This window comes from Schistocerca serialis, chromosome 4 (assembly GCF_023864345.2).
Source record: "Schistocerca serialis cubense isolate TAMUIC-IGC-003099 chromosome 4, iqSchSeri2.2, whole genome shotgun sequence".
Taxonomy (NCBI): domain Eukaryota; kingdom Metazoa; phylum Arthropoda; class Insecta; order Orthoptera; family Acrididae; genus Schistocerca; species Schistocerca serialis.
Window position 1 is genome coordinate 90,081,386 of NC_064641.1, and position 12,256 is coordinate 90,093,641.

Below are 12,256 nucleotides of genomic sequence, written 5' to 3' on the forward strand. Positions count from 1 at the left end.
TACTAGAGCACACAGGGTTCTGCCAATGAACGAAAACTGTTCGTCTCTAAATATCCTAATAGTCAGGTGAGTGTCTCCACTCTGCTATGAAACAACTGACCACAAAGTTTTGAAATTAACTACCTCTTTCATGCAACTGCTCATGTCCATAACAGCTCAGTAAGGTTAAGTGATTGGATAGTATTTTTAATTGCCAAGCGCCCACAGATGTGGACAGTAGTGCATAGTGTCCAGCTATTGACCTGATAGCATGCAGCAAGTACCCACTGTTTGCAGGTACTCCTCGTCACCGTCGTCGCTGTGGCCGTGGCTAGACCAGGCTACCTGGGCGCTGCGCACGGTGTAGTCCCTGCCGCCCACGCAGTAGTGGCCGCACCCCACGCCGTCGTCGCCGCCCACGGCGTCCACCCGGGCCTGGCCGCCTACGGCCCGGCGCACATCGCCGTCGGACCCGGCGGCTACGTGCAGGACACCCACGAGGTGGCCGCCACCAGGGCCGCCCACCTGACCGCCGTCGCCCAGACGCAGGCCCGCGACGCCCACCTCAACGGCGCCGCAGCGCACGCCGCGGCCGCCGCCCACGCCGCCGCGGCTGCCCACGCCGCCCCCTTGGTCGCCGCCCACGCCGCCCCCTTGGTCACCGCCCACGCCGCCCCTGTGGCCGCCGCCCACGCCGCTCCCCTCGTCGCCGTCGCAGGGCCCGCCCTGCACGCAGCACACGGTCTCCTGGGTGCGCATGGTGCCGCCCTCGCTCACGGGCACCAGTGGTGAAGCGTACCAGTAGTTTAACTTAATTGATGTATCGTCACGTCATGCCAACTTCATCTACCTGTCAAGAAGTTGCTAAAAGTGGTGATGATGTGCTTTACATTTTCATTAATCACAAATAAAGCTGTTCTTTAAAATCTGTCTGAATATCCTTGACTTACTTTGAAAACATATTTTTCCACTCACCTAATTTACGGTCAAAATGTTCAAATATCTGTAAATTCCTAAGGGACCAAACTGCTGAGGTCATCGGGACCTGGACTTACATTCTCTTTAAACTAATTTAAACTAACTTATACTAAGAACAACAGACACACACACACCCATGCACGAGGGAGGACTCGAGACTCTTGCGGGAGGGGCCGCGCAGTTCATGACACTGCGCCTCAAACCACGTGGCCACTCCGCGCGGCTTTATGGTCAAAACTTGCTCTGACTTTGAACAGAGACGGCAATTTATATCCGGGTACTTACACCGGATTCGAACTTGAAATTTACCCAGAAACTTGGAAGAATATTAGACAAAAGTTGATTGCCAGAATAATTCTTGACGTTTCATGCAGGTTATCCTAATCGTTCAGGACTGAGGTAAGTAATATTTTAGTCATTCAAACAGTTGTGGTGGTTCATGCCACGCAGATCGATACATTTATACTGCTGACCATTAGAACTGTAATCCATGGAAGGATACCAAGTAGTGAAATTGTGTTTACAGTGCGTATATAGCGATCGAGTATGATCACTAACTTACGACAATGTGTTTTGTTCACAGTTGTTGTTGCAGAGAAGGAAGTGGTAGACAGGTCTAAAGTAATGGAACCAACAAAGGATTGTGATGCTTTCAAGAAACACTTTACATTTGCTGCGCCCTTATCCTTGTAGTAGGAGGTTGATGATGATGACGTCCCATACTCAGAGGAGCGTAGGGGACGATGCGGGAGACCCACACTGCCGACTGGGCAAGATCCTAGGGGAGGTGGTTTGCCATTGCATTCCTCCCCATTTGGAGGATACAGGATGTAAAATTCAGTACAAGGAGATGGCACCTGTGGCAGCATAAACGGCTTCATCCTCACTGGAAATCGAGTCAAAATGAGCTTGAATGACAGAGGAAGGTACATTATTCCATGCTGCTTTAGCTCTGTACCAGATTTAAGCGTTTCTAGTGGCTGGCCAATGGTGCTCTGCCTGTGTCTTGGCAACCCATGACTAGATGAGAGGTACTGAGAACCTACTGCACAGGTCACCTATCGAACACGTATTGCACTGACGTAGGCCTATGTTGGAAATATCTAGTCCCAATAGCACCCTATACCAACACCTCTCTCTGCTACGGCATCAAGAGCAACCACTGAAATCGTAGTCATACTGACAGTTCATATCACGGCAGAAGTCCTCACACTGCCCGAGTGGATACTTTTCTTGATGTAAACAAGCAAATTTCCATTCTAAAAGTACGTAATGTGGCTCTACAGTCTTACATGACCGAGCGAACAGTAAGTCTGTTTTCTCTGACGTTATTCATGTGGGGACGCTGAGGTCCTGCATGGCGCTGAAAGTGATACTCTTGAACCCACAGCGCCCATATTCACTTGCCAGTCGTGGGATGTTGATTTACGCTAGCAGCAAAACTAGAGAACAATAAACGGCAGTGCCGATTCGCTACTGTCCTGCCGCTTTCGAATTCCCTACAGTGAACGTTTCTTCTTCTTACACGAGGTATGCCACAATCTTCTCATAAGCAAAGAAAATTCTGACGCGATACCTGAATAAGAATCCGGTTGTGTCATCTTGTTTTATGTATAGAATTCTGACGACTATACTTCCACCTATTCAATGCAGTTACACTGAAATATTTGTCATTTAAATATGTCATCATGTGTTGGGCCTCATGCCATTTTGACATTTATTGCACCCCACTTTCGTGGCGTTGCTTAAGAGCGAGCAGTGTTTTCACGTTTATTCTGTTTCGTACCCCAAGCGTGGTACGATTAGGCAGTTTTTACAACGAAAACATTTTTGCAACTTTTCCAGAGTTAACAGCGTTGAAATACACTCCTGGAAATGGAAAAAAGAACACATTGACACCGGTGTGTCAGACCCACCATACTTGCTCCGGACACTGCGAGAGGGCTGTACAAGCAATGATCACACGCACGGCACAGCGGACACACCAGGAACCGCGGTGTTGGCCGTCGAATGGCGCTAGCTGCGCAGCATTTGTGCACCGCCGCCGTCAGTGTCAGCCAGTTTGCCGTGGCATACGGAGCTCCATCGCAGTCTTTAACACTGGTGGCATGCCGCGACAGCGTGGACGTGAACCGTATGTGCAGTTGACGGACTTTGAGCGAGGGCGTATAGTGGGCATGCGGGAGGCCGGGTGGACGTACCGCCGAATTGCTCAACACGTGGGGCGTGAGGTCTCCACAGTACATCGATGTTGTCGCCAGTGGTCGGCGGAAGGTGTACGTGCCCGTCGACCTGAGACCGGACCGCAGCGACGCACGGATGCACGCCAAGACCGTAGGATCCTACGCAGTGCCGTAGGGGACCGCACCGCCACTTCCCAGCAAATTAGGGACACTGTCGCTCCTGGGGTATCGGCGAGGACCATTCGCAACCGTCTCCATGAAGCTGGGCTACGGTCCCGCACACCGTTAGGCCGTCTTCCGCTCACGCCCAACATCGTGCAGCCCGCCTCCAGTGGTGTCGCGACAGGCGTGAATGGAGGGACGAATGGAGACGTGTCGTCTTCAGCGATGAGAGTCGCTTCTGCCTTGGTGCCAATGATGGTCGTATGCGTGTTTGGCGCCGTGCAGGTGAGCGCCACAATCAGGACTGCATACGACCGAGGCACACAGGGCCAACACCCGGCATCATGGTGTGGGGAGCGATCTCCTACACTGGCCGTACACCACTGGTGATCGTCGAGGGGACACTGAATAGTGCACGGTACATCCAAACCGTCATCGAACCCATCGTTCTACCATTCCTAGGGAACTTGCTGTTCCAACAGGACAATGCACGTCCGCATGGATCTCGTGCCACCCAACGTGCTCTAGAAGGTGTAAGTCAACTACCCTGGCCAGCAAGATCTCCGGATCTGTCCCCCATTGAGCATGTTTGGGACTGGATGAAGCGTCGTCTCACGCGGTCTGCACGTCCAGCACGAACGCTGGTCCAACTGAGGCGCCAGGTGGAAATGGCATGGCAAGCCGTTCCACAGGACTACATCCAGCATCTCTACGATCGTCTCCATGGGAGAATAGCAGCCTGCATTGCTGCGAAAGGTGGATATACACTGTACTAGTGCCGACATTGTGCATGCTCTGTTGCCTGTGTCTATGTGCCTGTGGTTCTGTCAGTGTGATCATGTGATGTATCTGACCCCAGGAATGTGTCAATAAAGTTTCCCCTTCCTGGGACAATGAATTCACGGTGTTCTTATTTCAATTTCCAGGAGTGTAGTTTGGTGAGGCATAGACAAACGACGCAACAGCATAGTGATACTGTATATTGACGTATCAGTTCTAAGCAGATTGCAGCTGCAGAAAAATTCTAGTAAAGTTTATGTTTCTTACTGGATTCGTTCTTGAAACTGGTGTACCGTACTCTTGGGTTTGAATTCAGCCTGAGATAAAACATTGTTATCCATTTGCACCAACAGGGATAACATCAGCCTGAGTAGGACTTTGCCTGTTGAAATCCTTGTCATCACGCAGGTAATATTCCACAGAAACAATAAGCGTATCATATTGCAGCGGATGCCCACATTAAGAATCTGAGCATGTCCAAATACCTCTCTCATTCTTTATTTTACGAGCTTCTGAAATCAAATAATGTGAGAAAGTTGGTATGTATTTCTGCATCTGCTGCTCAGAGTAGCTACCTGGTATCAGTGTCAGTAACCGTGCCTTGTCAGTATAGGTGGCTGCTGAGATAGCAGTATTTAGGTTTTGAAACCACACATCACATTTCGTGCACATATCACTATCTTCAGGTTCTGCACCAAGTGCATCTACATTATACACTTCACAAAGTTTTGAAGATGTTGCTTGTGTAAAACTTGTTGCAATTTCTTCCACTTTTCTTTTTACATACCGTTTCCTTCCTGTCGTTCTTACTTTTCGTGGACGTTTGAGGTGGGATGCAGTAGAGGCTGCTGCGGAAATGCTAACACTCAACGCAGCAACATCGTCACAGCCAGGAATATAAACATCTGCACTGTCTTCTTCAGTTTCTCACTCAGGTGATGGTGATAGTTCAGGTGGGTTGTCACTAAATTTCTTCTTGTCGTGAGTGTAGTAATTCCTGCACAACAGATGTGATACTAATACCGTTACTTGAGAATCAAGATATTTCTGCAATACCTCTGACATATATCAACAACTGTGAAGTGTTTTTCACTTTTCTTAAACACTATCTTCTTGTGTCATTTTTCATAGTTCACACTGGCACCTGGTTATTAAGGAAGGCAGTATTCAATTACGATTGTGGATGGGGCCGTAATCAGTTACTGTTGGTTCCCTTTGTAGTGGGACGCGATATTGAAGCGTCACTCATCCACCAGTGTCAGCCCAGTTTGCAGGTGAATATAAGTTTAAATTAGTTTTTTGTTTATGTATTTTCGTAATATTTGTTATGGTTGTGAATTTCCTAAGGTTTTTTTTATGTTTCATGTACGGAGAGGGCGGCGCAACGAACGGAGACAGAATCTTCGCTGCGGGGACCAGAGAGAAAATTGCTGGCCACTATACGTCGCGGGTCGACAGCCAAAGAGCAACAGAAGATCCTGAAACTGAGTTGTTGCGTCGTGCTTCTAAAAATTTGAAAATTAGCAATTTGTAATGTTTCTACAACAATGACGTCATAGAAAGTTTAATCATGTTGTAAATGTTCAGTTCTGTCTTGTCAAGGCTCAGGTTCACGTCTATATGTAGGAAGATAATAAACTAGTGGATGCTACTAAAGTTTAAATACGTATTCCGAGAATTTATTTATGAAGAATTATGTGAATGAATTATTAATATATTTGACAAGATCATTAATTTTCACAACGTTCATCGCGAGTTTGAGTCTTGAAAGTTTATTCGATGTGGTTCTAATATTTATTAAATCAGGTAACTTGCTTTAATATAATTTCTGAGAAGAAACAAACGACATCTAAATTGAAAAAAGTTTGCGAAAACCAATTGGCCTGAGTGACGTAATTCTACGCATACGACTCAAATGACGATGTTTTAATTACAGTTTCGTTCAAGAACCATTTAGAGACAATTTAAAAATAATTTAAATAATTTTGTAGTGTGTTGTAACTGATGTAGCTGACGAAGTCTGCACATGGTAATATGTCAAAAGAAAATCATTTATACAAAACTTACGTCGTTACACTACACCGTGGCGACCTTATAAACAAGACTTGTGGGCAACTAAGACACACAGGTACGAAACAAAACATGAAGAGTCCTTCGGAAGTCAACGCGAGTTTTCGTGGAGCCTTCACCAGTCAGCGGCGACTTCGCGGGTGTGGGCAGCTGACGGAGCACCGCCAAGCAGTACGGTCCCGCAGTTATTCTACGAGAAGGCGCATCTGTTGGGCAGCAGCTGAACGCTGCAAACCCCGACAACCCTTTTTCTCCCTAAACTAACAGGCCCAGTACGTCAGCTGGGGGGCGTTCCTTCGGCTGGTATTAGAGGTGTTGCTGAGGGCTTCGCCTGTCTACGGTGGTGCCGGGCGTGGTTGCAGCCAGTGACGTCTCCGGTGTTCGACTCAGCGTCCTGCCGGTTGCGGAAGCGGGGTCGCAGCATCTCAGCGGCTGCATCGACGGCTGTTACTTCTGCAGCCCATAGCAGCACACTGATCACCGATAAATACAAACTGCTATATTAATGTCCGGTGAGTCTGTTTTAAGTTGGAAGTGGAGTGTTGTACATAGGGAGTGTGCTTTTAATAGGATTGTTGATTACAAGTCTGCGTGTGTAACTAGTTAATATCTTACAATAATGTCGGGAAGTGAAATGTCAGACGAAGAGCAATCTATGTCCGATAGGAGCATGAGATCCCTTTTTAGGGCGATCGCTAAATTAAAACAATCTAACGAAGAATCTACTGCTAGATTTTAAGAGGAACTAAAACTGGAATTAAAACAATCCAACGAAGAATCTACTGCTAGATTAAAAGAGGAATTAAAACAATCTAACGAAGAATCTACTGCTAGATTAAAACAGGAATTAAAACAGTCTAACGAAGAATCTACTGCTAGATTAAAAGAGAAGCTAACAAAATCTACAGACAGGTTACAGGAACATCTTAATGAAACCAGTCGAGAATTAAGTGATAAAATAGAGGCCTCTAAAGTTGAAATGCAGGAAAAACTAGTAGGACTTAGTAATAAGATTGATGATAATTGTAAAAGGTTAGAAGAAGAATCGCGTGAGGAAAAAGCTCGCATGCAAAATGATATTACTGACTTAACCAAGAGACTAGATAATGTCAATGTCGTAGTTGTAAATGAAATAGAGAAAAATAACGATAAGTTACGAGATGAATTTTCTATGCAAACAGAAACTGTTCGTAGAGAATTATTAGAATCTATTAAGAGATTTCTACCAAACCTGTAGAGATTTCTTCAGTAGATAATGTAGAATTAGAGACATTAACTCATCGAGTAGAAAAAGATCATACTGAAACAGAAAACATGAAATTTTTAATTGCCGAAATATGAAGTAACCTTGAGACTTCCAAAGATAATAACATTGACGAAGGTACAGAGCGTTCACATCGTGAACACAGTGAAGAATCGATATTAGCTAACCGCGTATCCAATACAGAAATACGAATACAGGAAATTACTAAACGGTTATCGGAATTAGATAACAATGAAAGCATTTCAAGTAGTAGAAGCAATAACATAATCAGAAACGACAGTCGCATCGTGTTTGCTAGCTCAGACGACAACAACACAAATAAAGAAATCACGGCAAGTAAATCCGACGCAACTCCGTCTCTGCAATCTAAACATAATTCAACTATGTCTCTCGCAAAATGTTGGGATGATATAACGAAAAATTCAAATGTAGCAAGTCGATTTTCTGTATTCAAACCAGGAGGCGAACTTCACCCTATAATCTTTATAAAAGCTTTTGAAACTTCATTATCTCCAAAATGGAGTAATGAAAAACGGATTCAATTTGTAATAGGACATTTAGCAGCAGAAGCTGCGGAATGGGCAGTACTGCGTAGAACTGAATTTAGGGACTGGGATGATTTTGTTCAGCAGTTTAAACAAAACTATTGGTCAAGAGGAAAACAACAACACTTAACTTTAGAGTTTTTAGACCCTCCTCCATATTCTAAACGGTGGGGAGGTTATAGGAATTATTTCGAATGGCCTTTAAACCGTGCTAAATTAACTGAAGAACCGATTATTGAAAGTCATCTAATACGAGTCCTAATTAGTAGGTTACCTTATTATGTAAAGGAAAGAAAAATGTTATTCTACGAATTGTCCATCCGAACGAGAAAAGGAGATCTTGTATTAGTACTATCTCATCCTAAAACATCTAAGATCAATAACGAATGTAGAAAATTCTTCTTTATCTTCGAAGGTCCATAAGTTGTTCATAAGATCGTACATCCCAAAGCGTTACTTCTTATGAAACCTTCATCAAATGAAACCCTTCATTCCTAAATAAGTTAATATTTAATATATGATACATATGGACGAGCGTTCATAGTTTATTCATGTGAAGTTTTGCGTGATAGTTACGTGTTATTTTTAAAGAAATAACAGAAAGTTTAAACAAGTGTTCTACAATAATCTACCGGTACTTCAAAAAGAGAAAGATAACAAAAAGGGGATTTATATGGAAGAAATTTTGTTATTAGGTCAGAAGGAATTTTGTATATTTTATATTTACTCGGATAGTTGGAACCAAAGGGGAAGGTTAATAATTTTAGGGACCATGGGCGTCCAGAGCTGTATGGCTCACGAGAACATAGCAGAGTGCCTTTAATAGAGTTTTGTAATAGTGTTAATATAGAACACACCTAATGGGGCTTGCTCGCTGGTTTCTCCTAAATAAATTGCTACTACCCAACAAAGTGTCCGAAGGTAAAGAAAGCCGTGCCGAGATTCTAAAGAAAGTTTTGCTTGATTTTTCTTGACCTCAGGCATAAATAAAGCATTAGGGAAAGAAACGAAGTAAAGTAAATCGTACTACTAGTTATTGTGAGAAACTTACAAGTAATATACATTTTGGAAAGAATAACTCTAGTAAATGAATAAAACTGAAACTAACCTATCACAATTTGAACGCTCTGCCCTAGTGTAGCTACGTTAAAGAACGTACTAAATTATTATTTACTAGCAACTATTAAATGAAAAGGAGTAATCTCCATATTTTCGGTTATGAATTACCATAACAGCACAATTAAAAGTAAATGACAAATAGTCACAACAATATCGTCATAAAAGGATTGAATCTATCTAAGAGCAAGGACTTTAGATTACGTAAAATGTGAGAAACATGTATAATATTAACAGTTAAATATTGTATGTAGAAGAAGTTTAATTTTCGGTTAAAACCTGGCAAACTGATCTTGTGGGTGGGGTATGTAGTTGGGCTCCATATTGAAGCGTCACTCATCCACCAGTGTCAGCCCAGTTTGCAGGTGAATATAAGTTTAATTTAGTTTTTTGCTTATGTATTTTTGTAATATTTGTAATGGTTGTGAATTGTCTAAAGTTTTGGTATTTATTTTTTATGTTTCATGTACGGAGAGGGCGGCGCAACGAACGGAGACAGCATCTTCGCTGCCGGGACCAGAGAGAAAATTGCTGGCCACTATACGTCGCGGGTCGACAGCCAAAGAGCAACAGAAGATCCTGAAACCGAGTTGTTGCTTCGTGCTTCTAAAAACTGAAAATTAGGAATTTGTAATGTTTCTACAACAATGATGTCATAGAAAGTTTAATCATGTTGTAAATGTTCAGTCCTATCTTGTCAAGGCTCAGGTTCACGTCTATATGTGGGAAGATAATAAACCAGTGTATACTACAAAAGTTTAAATACGTGTTCCGAGAATTTATTTATGAAGAATTATGTTACGTAATTTATCTCACCAGATTATTAATTTTTGACAACGTTCATCGCGAGTTTGAGTCTTGAAAGTCTATTCAATGTGGTTCTAATATCTATTAAACAGGTCACTTGCATTAATATAATTTCTGAGGAGAAACAAACGACATCTAAATTGGAAAAAGTTTGCGCTAACCAATTGGCCTGAGTGACGTAATTCTACACATACGACTCAAATGATGATGTTTTCATTACAATTTCGTTCAAGAACCATTTAGAGACAATTTAAAAAGAATTTAAATAATTTTGAAGTGTGTTGTAACTGACGTAGGTGACGAAGTCTGCAAATGGTCATATGTCAAAAGAAAATCATTTATACAAAACTTACGTCGTTACACTACACCTTTTGCAATTACACACATTTATTTTAAACCAGTGATTCCAGACTCAGCAATAAATACACATTATTAATGCAGGAATAAACAACTGTAATTGATAGTGCTTTTAGTACATTACAGTTTACCAAATGAGTATAAAATTCAGTCACAGAAAATAATGTTTTAAAAACAAGCCAATGTGATCCCAATCAGAATTTTAAGGCAAGTAACTGCAGTCATGGCTGAAGGTCTTTAACACCAAGAACGGCAATTATAAAAAAAATTAACAAACATCCTGTAAAACAGCAATGCAATAGCAAGGTTAATTTAAAAAGACAGGCAACTGATCACCAAATGGGTGAGAGAAAATGATGGTAAACTAGGTAGCACAGTCATTTAAACCTGCTGTAACGCCAAGAATGGCAGTAACGCAAAAAATTAAAAAAAATACAGTAAAACAGGAGATTCAACAGCAATGGATAATTTAAAAGGACAAGCAACTGACCACCAAACAGGTGAGACAAAATGATGGTAAACTTGGTAGCACAATCATTTAAACCTGCTGTAACGCCAAGAATGGCAATTGAACTAACAAATTTTAAAAATTTACAATAACACAGCAAATACAATAATAAAACACAAGGGCCAGTCACAGATGGGGCAACTGGAATCGACCTCTGAATAGGTCTGGCAAAACAAACTTTCGTGAGTGATGAGATAGGCAGCCAAGAGTTGCATTCACTTCACAAGATGGTAACTCAGATTAGTGGCAGTCTAACGAGTAACTAATAATAACCTTTCTGAGGCTACCTGACGTCCAATAAACCAAATACAAAGATGGAAAAATACGCCAAAGCCAGAACCGGCAGTTTGGACTCCACCCGCAGAATACTGTGTTGAGAGCTCCCGGAACGAGAAAGGAATTACTACTACCAGAGTAGAAAAATCACCAACCAACTCACAGTCAAGAAGTCTGTCAAAACTACACACTTCACCAGATAGCAGCGGCAAGGCGAGGAAAAGTACACTGTCGTTACATACACTAACACCAGGACAGGTAACTGGGGTGTTAGCATCCATGAGGCAGGAAAAATACTGCTGGTTGAACTTAACAAATAGTAACAAACTGAACGCAATAAATAGTAATAAGAAGTCGAGGAAAGCTAATCAGATCCGCTTTCCCCTAGCACTCCACTCGCTGCTCTTCGCCTCGGCGACACTACGAACAGCAACATTAACCCGAGTCACTGGCGAATCGCGAGATATCACAATGGTGGAGGTTTCTGTACTTGAATCCAAATGCACTCAACTTAAAACTTGCAGGATCTGGTTTACGACGAGGTCGTGCACCCTGGTGACCACAGGCTTTCGATCCGGCAGTCCATGCGTGCCGCCAGCGGTCCCGGCGTGTTCCCGCACTTCATGGACCTTGCTGCTGAGCCCCCAACCGTACTGCACACTGACATGACCCGGAAAAAGCATGACGTCGCGCCAAAGATAGGGCCACAGTTACTGCATATCGATACCCACCGCTGCTGCCACTAGCGGACAGGCAACGCTCGCGAAACCAAGTAGCTCCACTCAACACAGGAGGAAGACGATCAACTGCAACCACGTCAACTAATCTGTACAGTCTGGCCTGCAACAGAGGACATAAGCCTTGTAATCTCTCCACAGTAAAATAATATGAATAATATTCACATTTACTGTAACCTCCCAACAGAAGAGTTCCGAAACCTCCCAACAGTAAAAAATATAACTATACCATTGACATTTAGCGTAACCTTCCAATAAATAAATTGCGTAACCTATCAATAATAAAATGTGACTAATCTCTCAATAAAAAATTGTGGCTCACTTATAACCTTTCAGTAACTGACTGTGAATTTAAACTGGTAACTTTTGGACGTCAGCTGTGCTGCATCATGGCCTTGAAAGATCATTCTGAATAAATTGAAAATTATTACCTCAATAAGGTCGCCGGATGACGCATATATATCTGCTCCTATAAGAAATTTTTCTGGCACAGC

The 12,256-nt window shown here is 42.9% G+C and overlaps 1 protein-coding gene across 1 annotated transcript in view; it reads left to right on the forward strand.

The window, feature by feature from the left end:
• Positions 1-12,256, forward strand: part of LOC126474095 (uncharacterized) — a 181,087-nt gene that overhangs the window by 50,180 nt on the left and 118,651 nt on the right. The window contains exon 3 of the mRNA XM_050101515.1: positions 505-543. Coding sequence (XP_049957472.1) covers positions 505-543 — 39 coding nt within the window. The remainder of the gene's footprint in view (positions 1-504; positions 544-12,256) is intronic.